Here is an 18,820-nt window from a genome sequence, read left to right as displayed (position 1 = left end):
CAATAACTAATGTCTGGACTGTATCGTTTTTCAATGTCATGTTTACTTCGACAGTAACATCTGTTTTCATTTTATAATTTGAGTTCTGAGAACATTAATTAGCCGATCGGGCCCTCCCCAAGTACGTCCAGTAGTTATGAGACAAATTTTTTCCACCAAATCTAAGGACTTTTGGCCAAGCCGCTTAAAATTTACTGAGAAAAAAAACCCCGAAAGTGAACACGATTGAATGGGGTCAATCAATGTTTTTGAACATGGTGACCTTACCTTTTGCCCTTTGAAATCAAAAAAAAGTATTACTAGAAAGCCGACTTCCAACTAAAATGAGGTTTTTTTAGAAAGAAGCAATTTAATTTAGTTTATTTTGCTCTTTTTTTTAGAAATACAAAGTAAAAAAAGTTTGTAATAAACATTTTGATAAAGATATTGATCGGGTTTTCAAAAATTTTACTTCAAGTCTTTGGGCTTTTTTCAGATGAAAAAATATTAAACTTTTAAAAGGGGAATATGCGCAAATTTTTTATAGATTTGAAAAACTTACTTTTTCAACAAAAAATAATTTACATGGAATTACAGCATTTTTTTATAAAAAAATTTGATGACTTTTTTTATCAAATCGAAAGTACGCGTAATGCAAGCGCGAGTACAATTTTTAAGAAAGTAATTGCAGTACCAAGAGTGGCAAAATTTGTAAGAGTAATTCAGTAATCAGTACCAGTACTTTGCCAAAATAGCTGGCAGTACATAATGCAGTACCAGTACCAGTAATGCAGCTCTGGAAGACCAATCACAACTGCCCCCATTTTTATGTAGGAATGTAAAATTAAAACAGGTAATGCTTCTAAGTCTAATTAGTAGCTGCCAATTCATGTAAATTGTCTTTTATCACCGAAAAAAATCAAAACCCAGCAGATACATAATAGCTCACATGAAACCAGATTAACACGGTTCACACAATCAGCGGTGATTCCGACATGTTGGTTCTGCAGTATCAAATCGGGATCACCTCGACTACTATTCATTAATAATCGCTCCGGGACTTAACGCGGAATTGAAATTAGTTCTACCGCTGATGTGACATCCAAAGGGAAAATAACGTCTATTTCTGTTAATTATGATTGAAAAATATGTCTGACAATCACATTCAATAAAAAGATATGTCCACTGATGTAAATCAATATCAACAAGTATATTTTTGTACTTCAAATTTCTACAACCATTAATAAGTATTTTGAAAAATGCGCGTTTTACTTTTTATTGGGGCGTCCGTGGGCCGAGTGGTTAAGGTCGTTGACTTCAAACCACATGCCCCATCGATCACCCCTGTGGGTTCGAATCCCTGTCCGAATCCCGACAGGGACTTTGGATTCTTTCATGTAAGAAGCTTTCCAGCTAGCTACGGAAGTCGGTGGTTCTTCTCAGGTGCCCGTTCGAGCCGTGAAACTAATGCACGGAAGGGCACCTGGAGGTCTTCCTCCACCAGTAAAGCGCGATACGGTCGCGATATTGACCTATACTGTTCGATGTGACGTAAAACCAAAACAAAACAAAAAACTTTTTTGATCTAATTTTACTTTTTTTTTTTTTTTTTTTATATTTTTTTAAGTGACAAATGATAACATTGATGTAAATTTTTGGTGGGTCAAGTCAAAATAACTAAGTAATTTTTCAAAAATGATTTCTCAAGTCATGGACGGAGCTTTTAATATAGTACATTTATTATATTATTATATCTATTTAAAAAGTCTTCTCTGTATCAATAAGTTTGGAGACCTTTCCTGTTGAAAATGTGTCAGGTTAAATCGTTACATAATACATGCACAGTGCGTTAAACTGGGTGCGGGTATTAGTTATCCAAGGCGTCCAGAGCATGCCCATTGTATTGGTCATTTTTTGGGGTTTACATATTTTGACGGAGAAAAGGGAAAAGCGACAGAAATTGTCATATTCAGATGCTGTTCATTGGTTCATTTTTGCCGGGTTCATATGTGACAAAACAGGGAAACGCCTTTTATGTTGCTTATACAAAAGAGAAAGAACACCAAAACACAAACGGCAATCTGATAATATCGGGGGCTACGCCCCCGGGGCGTCAAATCAGATAGCCCTGTTCGGTGCTCTTCTATACTACCTTTTTTTGTTAATCATCATAGATACGTTACAAAACATAAATATAATATTAATCATATAAATTAACGTTTAAAGATTAAAAAAATAACATTTCTTAAAATCAATATAATGATTTAAATTATGGACTTAATATAAGTTAAAGACATACAAATAGGTTTAAAAATTATTAAAATCACAGATAAGATTATGAAGACTACAAAAGGGCAGAAAACATACATATAACTATGAGCACAAAACATTGCTTGAATAACTGCATTTTTATATTCTTTGTCTATGAATTAACATATGTATTAAAATATTATAAAAGGGGAAGAAATCAAAAAAAAAAATAACTAGCAAAGAGACTTCTGCAGCGAACAGGTTTTTAAGGTACATGCTAGACGCACAACGTCAAAAAAAAAAGGACATATAAAGTTATGGAAGCCAGAACTAAAAAATACCAGTAAAAAAAATATTAGTAGTTATAAAAAAGGTTAAAAAAGAATTGAAAATAATTACAAAGATTTTGCTTCAAGTGATCCATGGTTACAAGAAGCCTGGACATTAAAGCTAAAAAAAAGTTATTTCTAAAGCTTATTTCCAATAGGGTCCCCTCGTAACTGTAGTATACCACTTGAGTAGGAAATTCTCAAAATTTAATAATCCTTTAAGCTTTCAATTGATAAAAAATGAGAAGGATTTGAATGACGTTTTTTTTACAGCCGTGCTTTAAATTTTATTTTGGCACAAACTTTATAAGAAAATTTTTTAGGTATCCTTTAATTTACTACAATACCCGTGTTTACAAAAAAAAAAATTGTGAAACCGTTAGCTTTAATCAAGGGAGATCACGCGTACGGTTGATCCGTGGGTTAAAGGAAAAAAAAAAATTATTCTGGTCCGAAAGCCCCAAAATATGGCCCAAGTGTCCCAAAAATCTGGCCCAAGTCTGGTCCAAATATTCAGGGTCCGAAATGTCCATTCCCACGGAAAAGGGACCAAAATTGGTTTTGGTATTCCTAGTTTTTAAAATTTCCGCTTCCGTGTGATTTAGATAACAAAAAATTTTATTTTTGGACAAATTTTCACGGATCTTATCAATTTAGCAAAATGAAAAAGTAGGTTTTGAAATTTAAAATTTTTAGTAAGAACCTTAAATGTTTTCTCTTTTACCCTATGTTTTGCATTTTCGATCCTAGAACCGATAATGAAACTCGCTCGCTAGTTTTCCAAATATTTACCAGTTTTACAACACGAAAACCCGGGGTTTTTGAAGCTACAGAAAATTTAAAGTTATTAGAGCCAAAAAACAAACGGTTTCAATACAAAAAATTTTTGGAGAAAATATTTTTTAAATTTGTTAAAAATAAACCGCTGGCATTTTTTTTGAATTTAAAAAAGAGAGAAAAAATGAGGTGTTTTTGTAAGGCACCTATTTTACCAAAATTTTTTCTGGCACAAAAAAAACAGTTTTCAATAGTGCAGGTTAGAACCCTAACAGAAAGTCTTTCCACCAGGGGATATTTTCCCCTTTTTATAATTAGAAGTTTTTTTTTATACTAAATTTTTTTTTTAAAAGTACCAATGAGGGTAGGAGACAATACAACATCAGCCGAGCAACCTTTTTTGGGTTTTTTTTGTTTTTTTTGATTGAAAAGACCTGAGTAATTTTAAAATTTTTTTCGCTAATCGGGAAAAGGAATAATAAAAAGGGTATACAGTATCACAGCAGCCACTTTGATAAAATAAATAAATTAATATTCAATCTTATTTTTCTTTTAAGAGCTGCACCGAGTGAAAATGATGTCATCTCGCTGGGATTAACTTTGCATAAAATAGAAAATGGCCTCGCAATTTTGTGTCATCATGTTGTCTTGGGTAACAAGTCGTCATCATTGACAGTATAACCCAGCAGGAATGCTTTTCTAGAGGAGAAAGTTGTTAGTAATGTATCGACCTTGATTTGTCTCGATTTGCCAGTTTTCTTGGAACATTTCTCTTGTGATTACCGGATGTCGGGGCTGGTCAGGTGTCAGCACCTAGTCGGCAGAAAACTTTGTCCAGAGCTTGGTGTACCATGTAAAAAAAAGTCTCCTAAAGCGGATTCTTGCTAATCTTTGGTAAAGAACATGTTTTTATTTATCTGTTGATCATCACTTACCTTGATAATCTAATAATTACAATTTTTTTAAAAAAAAAGTCTTTCCTTAGTCAATTTCATGTGAAATTCAATAAGTGACGTACAACTATTTTACTGTTTTCCTTGACAATTCATTTTCCTGTGTTACAATCAGCCAATAAAACTAGAACATTTACATTGTTAAATGTGTAGCAATACTTGTATATAGTTAAATACCATTTTGAGATGCCACTGAGCAGCAAAAATCATTTCTTATCACTTAAAAATGTAATGCCAGTATTGAAAATGATAAAGAATTAAAACACATCTAGTTCTATTATAAAATGTTTTACATTTTGTATAAAGTTTCCAAAAGCCAAATAATTATGCCATGCAGTCATGTAATGTTGAAAAACATATGAATGTGATGATGATAATTCGATGATATTTAAAATTGTAAAAGATTTGGTAGACAACTATTAGTACATACAAGCATTGCATTGCAAACTTTCATATTAATAAAGACTGATTAAAATTTTTAATTGAATTTGACCCTTCATTCAGCAGCCCCCGTTTTTAAACAACCAAAAACGTACCCCCGACTGCTGCAGAATCGGGGTTTCCTGTTTTTTTCAGAGCGTAAAAGCCAACTTTTTCTTTTCAAGGGCAAGTTTGGGGTTTTAAACATAAAGGTTTTTTAAAGACAGGGCGAAGGAGATCGTTTTTTTGGGGCTTTTTAAATACATCCACAACCAAAAGAAAGGGAACTATTTTTATGGTAGACAATATCTGTTCTTATCAACATAAGTTTGTATAATCATTTTTTTAAAGCAATTTTGGGAAAAGTAATACTGTAATAATTTTGTTTCAAAGGTAAAAAAAAAAGAGTTAAAAATCTTTTTTGTTTCATGGGGGAAAATAAGAGGTAGAAGACATTCTTACATGGAAAGTAAGAAAAATACATTTCTGAGAAAGTTGTAGTGACATTCCTTTAGCAATGAAAAAGTAATTGAATAATTAATGATATTTCTTAGATGATAGGAAGGGAAAGAGTAAGTGCATTTTCTTTGCAATGGGAAAAGAAATTGAATAATGACATTTCTGCTGTATGTGAAATGAGAAAGAGTAAGGACAATTTCTGTTGCAATGGGAAAAGTAATTGAATTATTACATTCCTGTTGCAATGGGAAAGAAATTTGAATAATGACCATTTCTGAGAATGGAGTAGGTAAACATCTGTTGCAACTGGGAAAATAAATTGATTAAAGACAGTCTTAGAAAAGAGTATGACATTCCTGTTGCAATGGGAAAGAAATTGAATAAAGACATTCTTAAATAGAGTAGTGACATTCCTGTTGCAATGGAAAAAGTAATTAAAATGACATTTTCTGTGTATGTGAAATAGAATAAGTATGAATCCTGTTGCAGTAGGAACTTCATGGGGTAATGAACAATTCTGTTGCATGGGGAAAGAGGATTAGAAATAGTTACTGTCCCTGTTGCCTGTGAGAAAGTAATTAGAAATAACATTCTGTTGAACGGGAAAAATTAATATAGAGTGAAAACTTTTGCATGATCAAGCATAGGAAATAGTGAATTTTCAAAAAAAAAGTCTCAAGGTCTTCTTAAAATGAGCCTCATGCAGTATATGGTACATTTGAATCTAAAAGTAGCAAAATAAATCACATGTAAATTACATGTTTTTACATTAAACTGAATTGCCGCTAAAAGATCTACTAGTATTCCTAAATAAAAACTCAAAAATTTAATCATTATGGTAAATGTATTATCAAACACAATATACTTTAGTATCTTCAACTGGGAAATTACAACTTTGCCCTATTATTTCAGCTTTTTGGGTCAATATTTCTTTCTGAGTGTAATATTTTGGCATTTGGGTGTGTATGGAGTGGAGACTTTCAATGGACAAAGCATGGTAAAAGGAGGTAAGGACTACATGATATTACATAAGAGTTAACCTGATTGATTGAGAATGATACTAATTACCTTAAAATACGCTGGCAATGTATAAACCCATTTGGCCTATAAGTGTTCTGATACCAGTATCAATCCCACTGAGAGTTGTAGAAGGGATTTTAAGAAAAGTGAAACACTCGGTTTTGACATTATCTTTGTCAAGGGTGAACATTTTTTATATCACACATTTTGAAAGTGTTTTATCACCCACAGTGGTATGTGTTTTATCACCCAAAGTGGATTGTGTTCTATCACCCACATGGCATGTATTTTATCACCACAGTGGTATACGTTTTATCACCCACAGTGGAATTGTGATAACAAGTTATAACCCTGTCGAGTGGCCCCCTGTGGAGCAATTTACCTTTAATAAACAAAGCAAGGTTGTTATTTCTCCCATTAAAGGTAAAGATTTCTACCATGTAATACCTTTTGTAGAGCAATACCTCATGGCAACAACCAATATATTTTGTCTCAAAAAGGGGTTTTAAATTTTGAAATCAACAACTCTAACCACTCTACCATAGTCTTTCGATCTATATAATTGTATCAGACATTGTATTTGTTTTTGAAATTCTATTCCTAGTATTTGCAATATTTTTGGGATGGACAGTTCTGCAGCTCTATTGCACTCGCAGCTTTTCTGCCTACAGACCATTCATAGATAAGTAAGTCGCCCGTCTTTAATAATTTTTGTTAGACATGTATAATGATTTTTATGTTCACTGTTTTTATTTTTTGATGGAGATAAAGTAGCTTTCCAACAATTCCGCTACTCAAAACCTTTAACTAAAAAAATCACTAGTTTTTATTGTTCGCCTTGAAAAGGTACATATTAGGGTTACTTTTGTCGCGGGCGGCGTCTGTGTCGGCATCGGCGTTTTTTGTCAGCTCGCGTTCCCTAAAGCTTGTCCGGAGCATAACCTCAGTCACTATAAGTCTGATTTGAGCTTTCAAACTTGTATGCATGCTTCTTTTCAAAAAACCTGAAGTGCAGGCACAAGGACCAGTACTTTGGCAGTTCTTATTTTTTGAGTATTGCCCTTTGTTAATTTTCATACTTTTAATTTTTGTCCGGGGCCATTCTCTTTCAACTAAAAAAGCTATGGACTTGAAACTTTATAGATGATAATGCTCATTAAGAAAAGGGCAGGTGCACAAAAAACGGTACTCTGCACTTCCTTTTTTTGTAGTTACTGCCCCTTTTAATTTTCATACTTTATTTTTGTCCCGGGCCCATTTCGTCAATGTAATAAAACCATGGAGACTTGAACTTCATAGGATGATGAGGTCTCATTAAGAAGAATGCACTGCACAAGAACAGTACTCTGCATTTTTATTTTTTGGGTTATTGCCCTTGTTTATTTTCATACTTTAATTTGTCCGGCCATTTTTCCTTAAGTATAAAAGCTATGGACTTGAAACTTCATAGGATGATAGATCTCATTAAAAGAAGAAGTGCAGTGCACAAGAATCGTACTCTGCATTTTAATTTTTGAGTAATTGCCCTTTGTTAATTTTCATACTTAATTTTTGTCCAGGCCATTTCTCCGAAAGTATAAAAGTTATGGACTTGAAACTTCATAGGATGATAGATCTCATTAAGAAAAAGTGCAGGCATAAGAACTGATACTCTGCATTTCTTATTTTTGAGTTATTGCCCTTTGTTGATTTTCTTACTTTATTTTTGTCCTGGTCATTTCTCCTAAAGTATGAAAGCTATGGACTTGAAGCATCATAGAATGATAGATCTTATTGATAAGAAGTGCAGTGCACAGATATGCTGCTCTGCACTTATCATTTTTTTAGTTATTGCCCTTTGATATTTTTCATATTTCATTTTTGTCCTGGCCATTTCTCCTAAACTACATTGTTCACAAGGCGACACATCTGACTCGTGGAGTTCTAGTTTATAGTCAAGTCCACAGGCAGTTAGCTGAACCTAGTTGTCAAAAAGTTAGTAAGAGTGTCTAACTGATCTTATATGGACTTTATTATCAGTTGAGGAATTTTCAGTTAGCTTTGGTCAAATGCACACTTTAATTTGACTGTGTGCCATGTGTCAGAGGCAGAATCATAACTCAAAGGTCAGTTAGGGCACATGGTCAAAGGTAAATAAATGAAGGCTGTTTTCTTTTGTTTGGCTGTAACTTTGCCACTATATGAGAAATTGTAAAATAACTTGTAACAAATGTGAAGCTTAATGAGGTCATAAATGTATGTCACCTGGAAGAGCCAAGAACAAGGACCATAGCATAATGCTCAAGGTCACAATCTTGGTCCAAAACAGTTTGTCAGTACAATTAATCCCCAATTATCTGACATTTACCTGATATGGACGTCCTTAGTTAACAACAACTTTAAGTAACCAACTATTTAAGCCACCAAAGGTGGTTGTGGTGGTTGGTAGTTTTCAATCTGCATTATGGCAGTATGCCACATTGAATTTACCAGAGCTCATTTCAGTCACCGCAGCGTTCCTGGACAGGCTGTCAAGCAGTTTACCAGTACTAGTTGGGCTCACTTTCACAAAGAACTGATAACTTCTGTACCTGCCAAAGCAGTGGTACAGTTTGAATGAACGTAGAAAGGATTTCATGATCAATCACTACGTAAGTGACATGCACCGTCCAAATTTCGAACCCAGGTCACCCAAACACTCTACCATTTGAGCAAACTGCAAAAGTAAAGAGGGATTTTATTAAACACACTGTAATCTGGTAAATTAAGATTGATGTTTTTATCATTGTATTTTTGTAGGTGCGGAGCAAAGCAGGCGGTGAATCGTGCTTTTTATTTATTGATATTCTCCCGTTTTCTTGGGGGGTTTTTTTTACACTTCTTTTTTACCGATCAATTTTAATGTAACAAAAAAGCCGTCACACAAAAAAAACAAAGGCTTTTCGACCCAGCATGGTCCCCGACCCGCCTGCGAAGCGCAGTTACAGGGGTCCAGCGTTTGTACCAACCCATTAAACAAATAGAAAACTGATACGACAGCATGGGTCCTGATCAGATTTGGGGAAAGGTTTGTATACACGGCTCAAATATTTTTTTATTGCCCTAGACAAACTTTTTGTAAGATGCCCCCCCTTTAAATTGGTTTAAAAACTGATGATGCTTGTTTTGGAGGGAAAAAACAGCCAAAAAAATTTTAAAAAAATTTTTCAAAAAAACAAAAGTAAACAAAGTTTTTTTGATTCATTACAAAATATTAAATTACTAATAACTGTACTTTTTGCCAAAAAGCAACAGATGAAAAAGATGGTTTAGGTATCCTGCCAATGAGTAACTTTTAGCATACTTTGAAAGTACACTAAAAATTAAAAAGTTTTTTTTTTATATCTACAAATGAAAGCATTTCTGAGGCATATTGAGCCTTTACGGTTATCACACACTTGTTACTAGCTTACGGAACGTCGGTGGTTCTACTCAGGTGCCCGTTCGTGCCTGAAATAATGCACGGAAGGGCACCTGAGGTCTTCCTCCACTAGTAAAGCTGGAATGTCGCGATATGACCTACACTGTGTCGATGTGACGTAAAACCCAAAACAAACAAAAAAACACTTGTTACTATTCAGGTTTTATGTTACATTATGGAAAGTTTGGGGTTTTTTTTTAGAAAAGTTCATGATAAGGTGACAAGCAGTTTAGCACAAAATGGTTTTCAGTAAAAAGCTAAAAATATCATAAAATAACAGTGCAAGTAGCTTTATGTGCAAAGAGCTATTATAAGACTTGGGTTTGGAAACTGATGTGATACAATATTACTTACAATAATCAAAGAACCCCCCCCCCCCCCCCCCAAACTCTATATTTAATAACTTTAATTATGGTTTCCCTTGACATGAATCTTGAACAAAAGTTATTTCTATTTGTTTAGATATTTATCATACATTACAAAAACATGGCACCTTAACTGATATATTTCTCATATTTTACAGTAAAGAGATCCCTTATAAGACATTTTGGACGATATTCAACCATTGAGAGGCAGACAATGGACAATATATCCGTTAAATTTATAATTATATGCACTTCCTTCATTGTCTGGTAAGTAAATTATGTTGATAGTTCATGTTGATGAAAAACTAATTTTAGGTCATGTTAATAAAAACATAATTTTAGTTCATGTGAATGAAATAATAATTATAGTTCATGTTAATTAAAACATAATTTTAGTTCATGTTGATGAAAAACTAATTTTAGTTCATGTTAATGAAAAACAAATTTTAGTTAATGTTGATTAAAAAACTAATTTTAGTTCATGTTAATTAAAACATAATTTTAGTTCATGTTGATGAAAAACTAATTTTAGTTCATGTTAACAGATATGTTATTTTAGTTCATGTAAATGAAAAACTATTTTAGTTCATACAAAGTTATTTAAGTTTGATTGTGTTGGAAGCTATAAGCTCATTGAAACATTCTTGAATCAGTTCCTGGAACCAACCAGTACTAAGCAATTAATGTAAAGTTTCTTGCTCAAGGAAACAACGGCTTGCCCCAGACAAGTTTGAACCCTATTTTAGTTCATGTTATTCAAAAACTAATTTTAGTTCAAGTGGATGGAAGAGTGGAGTTATTTGAAGGTTATTAACAAATTATTATGATCACATTAGATAGTGGAAAATATATGCTATGCTGGTTAAATGATCTCCCGCAAATTAAGTAAGAATTTTGATTTTGAAACAGCATTTTCTGTTAGTTTTTAGCTCACCTGTCACAAAGTGACAGGGTGAGCTTTTGTGATCGCTTTTCGTCCGGTGTCCGTCCGTCCGTAAACTTTTACTTTAAATGACATCTCCTCATAAACCACTAAGCCAATTTCATCCAAACTTCACAGGAATGTTCCTTTGGTGGTCACCTTTAAAAATTGTTCAAAGAATTTAATTCCAAGCAGAACTCTAGTTGCCATGGCAACCGAAAGAAAAAACTTTAAATATCTTCTTTTAAAAAACCATAAGAGCTAGAGCTTAGATATTTAGCATGAAACATCTTCTAATGAGTGTCTACCAATTTTGTTCAAATAAAAGCCCTGGGGTCAAAATTGGCCCCGCCCCGGGGGGTCATTGATTTTCCCTTTATGCATATAGTAAAAACTTAAAAAATCTTCTTTTAAAGAACCCAAAGAGCTAGAGCTAAGATATTTAGCATGAAATATGTTCTAATGGGTGTCTACCAAGTTTGTTCAAATAAAAGCCCTAGGGTCAAAATTGGCCCCGCCCCGGGGGGTCATTGATTTTCACTATATGCATATAGGAAAAACTTAAAAAATCTTCTTTTAAAGAACTCAAAGAGCTATGGCTAAGATATTGAGCATCAAACATGTTCTAATAGGTGTCTACCAAGTTTGTTCAAATAAAAGCCCTGGGGTCAAAATTGGCCCCGCACCAGGGGGTCATTGATTTTCCCTATATGCATATAGTAAAAACTTTAAAAACCTTCTTTGAAAGAACCAAAAGAGTTAGAGCTAAGATATTTAGCATGAAACATGTTCTAATAAGTGTCTACCAAGTTTGTTAAAAAAAAAAGCCCTGGGGTCAAAATTGGCCCCGCCCCGGGGGGTCATTGATTTTCCCTTTATGCATATAGTAAAAACTTAAAAAATCTTCTTTTAAAGAACCCAAAGAGCTAGAGCTAAGATATTTAGCATGAAATATGTTCTAATGGGTGTCTACCAAGTTTGTTCAAATAAAAGCCCTAGGGTCAAAATTGGCCCCGCCCCGGGGGGTCATTGATTTTCACTATATGCATATAGGAAAAACTTAAAAAATCTTCTTTTAAAGAACTCAAAGAGCTATGGCTAAGATATTGAGCATCAAACATGTTCTAATAGGTGTCTACCAAGTTTGTTCAAATAAAAGCCCTGGGGTCAAAATTGGCCCCGCACCAGGGGGTCATTGATTTTCCCTATATGCATATAGTAAAAACTTTAAAAATCTTCTTTGAAAGAACCAAAAGAGTTAGAGCTAAGATATTTAGCATGAAACATGTTCTAATAAGTGTCTACCAAGTTTGTTAAAAAAAAAGCCCTGGGGTCAAAATTGGCCCCGCCCCGGGGGGTCATTGATTTTCCCTATATGCATATAGTAAAAACTTAAAAAATCTTCTTTTAAAGAACTCAAAAAGCTATGGCTAAGATATTTAGAATCAAACATCTTCTAATAGGTGTCTACCAAGTTTGTTCAAATAAAAGCCCTGGGGTCAAAATTGGCACCGCCCCGGGGGTCATTGATTTTCCTTATATGTGTATAGCAAAAACTTAAAAAATCTTCTTTGAAAAAACCCAAATAGCTAGAATTAAGATATTAAGCATGAATCATCTTTTAGTGAGTGTCTACAAAGTTTGTTCAAATAAAAGACCTTCGGTCAAAATTGGCCCCGCCCCGAGGGTCATTGATTTTCTTTATATGTGTATAGCAAAAACTTAAAATCTTCTATGAAAAAACCCAAATAGCTAGAGTTTAGATATTAAGCATGAAACATCTTCTAGTAAGTGTCTACAAAGTTTGTTCAAATAAAAGCCCTGGCCCGGCCCCAGGGGTGTCATTGTTTTTAACTATATGTGTATAGTAAAAACTTAAAAAAAATCTTCTTTTAAAAAGCCCAATGAGCTAGAGCTTAGATGTTTAGCATGAAACATCTTCTTATGGGTGTCTACCAAGTTTGTGCAAATAAAAGCCCTTGGGTTAAATTGGCCCTGCAAAGTTGGGGGGGGGGGGGGGCTATGTACAGGTGAGCGACCTCAGGGCCATCATGGCCCTCTTGTTTGTTGGTTTTTTTTGTCATTATTAGTAAAAATATTAAATTGAGCCATGTCATGACAAAACCAACATATGGGTTTGCGACCAGCATGGATCCAGACCAGCTTGCGCATCTGCGCAGTCTGATCAGGATCCATGCTGTTCGCTGTTAGTTTCTCTGGTCTGGATCCGTACTGGTCGCAAACCCATTATGTTGGGTTTTGTCCTGACGTGGCTCAATTCAGTATTTTTTGTTTCAGTTGGATTCCAAATTTGATTAATGGGGTAGTGATAAATGTGTCAGAAGATAGATCGGGGCAGGTCGTTTTTATGTTAATAGTCCTTGAGGTAAGTTACCAATTTACTGTTTATTTTATCTATAATAGAGACAGTAAAGTAACAATCAGCCAGTAAAGCTTGCTTGATTGATATATCTTGTACCTCTGTGACATAAGTTTAGGTTTTGGCGGAATGGAGTTTAATTTAATGTCTTTTTTTACGGTTAGAAACCTGTCCAGCAAGCTTATGGACTGTCAATCATCAAAACTATCTGGAAGTAATCTAATGAGAAATTATCAGTATTGCCAAATTAAAAAAAATATGAATACCTTGTGTTTTGTTTGGTTGGTTTTTATTTCAGTTTTAACACATATTTAGCCATATCTTTGATGGTTGGCCCACCTTATGACTTTCCTACATGTAGATTACTAAGAAATTACCGATTTCTCTCCAAGTGGAGCTTATTGTAAATGGAAAGCCAATAGGTTATCTTCCCTTTAAATGACCTGGAATAATATAAATAATCATTCAAGGGAAGATAACTTGAAAACAAGATTGGAGACCAGAAATTTGTTTTTCTATTAACAATGTTTCTGTTATCATATTTTAAAGTCATGCAAAGTTAAAATAAATTCTATTACTTTATTTTTAATCTTGCTCTGCTATATGTTTATATGTAACCTTGGCATATGCCTTTAAACTTTTTTGTTGGATTTTCATTAATACTGATACTGTAAAGGTTATATGTTTAAGAAAATACCCTGATTCCCGCTAGTATCTGAAACAATTAGAGGGTCACATGGGTTCTTTATCCTTTACAGCGTCATTGTTACTATCTTTACCATGTCATTTAAATGAACATAGTTTTGTTTTACAACTTACCGTAAAATTAATAAACGCCCCTCCCCTAATAAAAGCCCCCCAGGCTTTTTGATCTGGAAAAAAATCTGCTCATCAGTGGTGAACTCTTTAATAAATCTGTAATTTTATTCAAGTCCTTCAGAATCCATTTTATTTCATAGTAAACACAAGAATGTATCACATGAACTTTAAAATCTTAACACATTTTAATGTTATTGCCAACACTTGTTAACACTTAATGTATTTTCAATGATTTTTGGATTTAGGAAAAAATGTGTTGTAATAATAGCCCCCCTTTTGGAAAATATTTAGCCCCCGGGGGCGTTTAATAGGAATTTTACGGTAAGTCTTTTGCATCCATGTCATTGAAGGGGTGTTTGTGGCCTAGTGGTTCAGGTTGTTGACCTGAAACCACTTGCCGCTCAAAGCGGCCAGTTTGAATCCAGACAGGAATTTCGGATTCTTTCATGACAGGAAGCTATCCAAGTAGCTTATGGAACATCAGTGGTTCTACTCAGGTGCTCTTTTGTGCCTGAAATAATGCATGAAAGGGCACCTGAGGTTCTCCTCCACTTACAAAGCTGGAAAGTCGCCATATGACCTATACTGTGTTGGTGTGAGATAAAACCCAATCAAAATGTCATTGAAACTTGAACACCACTTAATGCTACTACAGCAAAATCTCTGCTTAGCAACCACCTTTGCTTAGCAACCACCTTTGCTTAGCAACCACCTTTTAAAGACAAGTATTATGGTTGTTACTGAGAGGTGCTGCTCTAGTGAGGTAAAATTTATTCCAAAGTCCAAAGTCTAACTTTGGGAAATATCAAAACTTGTTATATAGAGGTGATTGTTGTACAGAGGGCCACTCTGTGGAGGTTATACTGTATTCTATGACGTTTCATTACAGTCTGTGTTGAATCCTTTCCAAGTTCTGATAGACTCTATGGTGATGTTTGGGTGGCCACCAAGAGGGTGTTGCTGTATTTTATTACGATCTCATCACCATGACAACAGTAACTATGCAAATATCAATAACCTTGGAAGGTCAAGGAGGTCAAGGTCATCCAGAACCAGTGAGACTGATCCCTTACTCAGCTTTAGCAGGAACCAGCATACTGTGTGATAAGAGCAACAGTGAGGATTGCTAACTTTGACTGTTATTTAAATAATGATGTCATTATAGTAGTTTAGTGCCAAGATTAAGGTTAATATGTCAGTTGGGCTTGCTATAGTTTTTATGCTAACTTCTTTTAATTAGTGTATTTGCAGGTGGGTGGGAAGGGGGGATTTGCTTTGGTGAAAAGGTACCACCTGCCTCTCAACCCATGAATCCTGGGTAAGAATCCTACTGCTGGGTAATGACTACATTTTCTCAAGCGGGACCAGTACTGAATTATCGTTTAACCCTTGCCTTATTAAATATCTAAAATTGACTTGTCTACTTTACAAGATATGCAGATCTTTTACTGCTGCCATCAGTAGGCTAGTAGTTAGAATGACTTTAAGCAGTCATCAGAATTATGCTCAGAATATTATGTTTTTACTTTGAGCATATACAGTTAATAAACTACCAACCCAAGTAAATACCAAAACAAATTAAAGTGATTTTCATTGTTAAGTTGTGCAGAATTGACTATATATTTCAAAAGATTGACTGTTTGACCAACAGTTGATATTGGACAATGTTCAGGGTAAAATATAAATCTGCCTAAAACATAAAAAGACTGCTCTATTTTTTTATGAATTGAACGTTACAGGTAAATTCCTATGGGTATGTATTTACAGAAATTTCCTTGGGTCACTTGAGTTATTGATCAGTCATGTGAAATAAAATATAAAACTGAAATGAATTAAGGCAAAATAAAAACTGATTTTGACTTTCACTTGTTCACTCATTATATGCCCTAGGATGGGCATAATGTCACTTTGAACAAATACATTGTATATGATCATGACTATATTATGTATTGTTGACTCAAAATTGCCACCAGCTTTGGAAAAAATTATGTATTGTTGACTCAAAATTGCCACCAGCTTTGGAAAAAAATAAATAATGGATTTTGTCAGAAAATAAAGACAAAGATAGATTTTTTTTATAAGGAATTTTACCTTATCTATAATAAATTGAATTGAAACAGTTATTGTAAAGAGGTAACTGTTCTACAGAGGGTTACTCTGTGAGGAGATTCTTCATTAGGCATTTAAGATTGGATATAACTGTTCAATGACCATTTTTACTTTTGTATATCTATACATTTAAGTGCTCAGTCATTATCAATTAACAATGGGTGTTACCTTTAACTGACATAGAATTATAAGCTCATTGTATAATTATAGCCATGGCATTTTTGTATTTCATTTATTTTTCCTATCTTGTAGAATATTTGTTATAGCTGACATTTTAAAGACCCAGACACTTTTTGCTTAGACCCTATTTCCTGACTTGATCCGCCCCTGTAAACTGTCAATTAATAACACTTTTTGAAGTCTGCAATCTTTACTTTATTGAGACTTGATAGTACATGGCATTATTTTTATAGAAATGGTTTAAAAATGAATTCTATAAATGATTTAAACAGATGCCCCCTTTGGGTTAAAAAGTACAAAAAAACAGGGGCCAGTTTTAACCATGAAAGGGGGACCCGAATGTCTTTGTTTAAAGTAGATCTTTGTTGTCATATAGTATTGTGTTTTAAATGAATTTTTTATAATTTTGTTTTCATTTTTCAAAATATTTTTAGGGGCACTGTGGTAAAAGTTTCCGGTTGCACATGTAAAATTTTTTAAATTAAACCCGTTGTTTTCACTCAAGGGCAAAAGAAAAGTTCTAGTTTTTGAAAAAATTTGTTAAAAAAATGGGGAATTTTTTAGGCGAAGTAATGGAAAAAGGGAAGAAAGCGGGTATAATAAAAAGGAAGCATTCTTAAGTAAAAAAAAACACACAAAAAAACAGGGAAAACTATCTACAGTGCACGCAAGAAAGTCCAGTACATGTGAAATTATAGAAATGCTTTATAAAAGAAAATGAAAATTTTGTATGAAAAAGGAAAGGAGTTTTAAGCTATGGTTAGGTTTTATAAAAAAAAATGGGAACGCATTTGTAGTAAATTGGTTTTGCAAAAGAAAGGGGAAAAGCAATTTGTGGTAAATTGTTTTGTAAAGAAAGGATAAGGTGATTTGTAGATAAAATATTATTGGTAAAGAAAAGGGGTAGTAAATGATTTGTACATAGAAAAAAGAAGAAATCTAGTGATACTGGCTGGAAAAAACAATTTTTTTTAAATAATGGGAAAGTAATCTTTAGTAGGTCATACTGTTAGTTAAGGTTTGACAGAGTTGTGTCCCTTATATGAGCAGATTTTTGAACTGAAACATATGTTTGTGATAGAAAATAAAATGTGCTAAATAATGTTTAATGTTGTTTGATGACATATGTGTATAATTGTATTATTTATTTTTATTTTTGTTGTAATTTTTAGCTATTGCACAATTTATTATAATTTTGCTTTACCCCCTTGTTTATGATTATGCTGTTTAAAGTGTTTAATATTTTTATGGCATTTATACATTGCATCAAAGCAAATGTTGTTTATAACTTTTAAGTAATATATATTAAGGTGCTTTTTAAGTGTTTAAACTGTAGTGTTCACATATAATCCAATCAAGCAAGCGAAATTATGACATCAAAAATAAAACTATGACATATGTTATGTCATTTGGATCATTCATTTAAAAATGAGCCGTGTCCAACGCAAAACGCAACCATAATGGGTTGGACCAGATGGATCCAGACCAGCCCTGCCGCATGCGCAGTCTGATCAAAGGATCCGATGCTGTTCGCCTGATAAGTTTCCTACTTGTATATAGGGTTGTAAAAGCGAACAAGCAATGTATCCTGACCAGACTGCTCGGATGCACAGGCTGGTTCTGGATCCATGCTGGTCCACCAAACCCATTATGTTGGTTTTGTCCGTGACTCCTGCACAAATATGATGGGTTTATTACAAATTACAATTAATAGGAATTGTTGTTAGTGGTCAGTGGAGGCATTCAAAATTGAGGCAATATTTGTCCTTAATTCCTAGCAATCCAATTAGTCCCAGAATGGAATTATTTATTATCCTACAACTTAGTAGGCCCAATGGCTAATTATACTAAATTTAAGAATGTTTACATAGATAGTATAAAAGTTAAGATAAAATTAAATGAACACAATTTTCCATAAAAGTCTTATTCGGCAAAGAGATCCTATAAATCTAACAAATATTTTCCTTTTGAGTATAGAAATTGTTTTTGTTCAAAAAAAGTTTACTAAAATTGAAAAAAACCCACCATGCATGTGAACCTGTTATTGTTTATAAATACATGTGTAAGGTGAAGGCCACTGAAGGTCCCCAAAATAAGTATGGGTCATGTCAAAGGCACAATTTTTCGTGCTTTAAATTTTAGAAAAAAAAACTTTTGAAAGATTTTTGTGTAATAACATGTACAGTGCGCTCTTAAAAAAAAAGTCAGTTTTTTGGTTCATCTCGAACATTTTTCATTCTACGAACATTAGGTTTAAATTTGATTTGCAATGTAACAAACAACTGCATGGGAATTCATTGGCGGGAAAATTGGCCTTTTTTTGTCAACTTTTCCCTTTTGTTTTGTAGCCTTGTTTTTTTGTATGACATGGCTTGATTACTTATTTCTTAAGGTTTCTTAGTTTCTTTTAACTTGCACA

The 18,820-nt window shown here is 33.6% G+C and overlaps 1 protein-coding gene across 1 annotated transcript; it reads left to right on the top strand.

Annotated features, from left to right (window-relative positions):
• Positions 1-10,124: 10,124 nt before the first annotated feature.
• Positions 10,125-16,644, top strand: LOC132758135 (uncharacterized). The gene is made up of 3 exons (XM_060749648.1): positions 10,125-10,258; positions 13,212-13,299; positions 15,002-16,644. The coding sequence occupies exons 1-3, from the start codon at positions 10,206-10,208 to the stop codon at positions 15,215-15,217; spliced, it is 357 nt and encodes a 118-aa protein (XP_060605631.1). The 5' UTR covers positions 10,125-10,205; the 3' UTR covers positions 15,218-16,644.
• Positions 16,645-18,820: the final 2,176 nt, after the last annotated feature.

This window comes from Ruditapes philippinarum, unplaced genomic scaffold (assembly GCF_026571515.1).
Source record: "Ruditapes philippinarum isolate M1 unplaced genomic scaffold, ASM2657151v2 ctg7915_1_1_1_1, whole genome shotgun sequence".
NCBI classification, from domain to species: Eukaryota; Metazoa; Mollusca; class Bivalvia; order Venerida; family Veneridae; genus Ruditapes; species Ruditapes philippinarum.
This window is presented reverse-complemented; position numbering and strand designations above follow the sequence as displayed.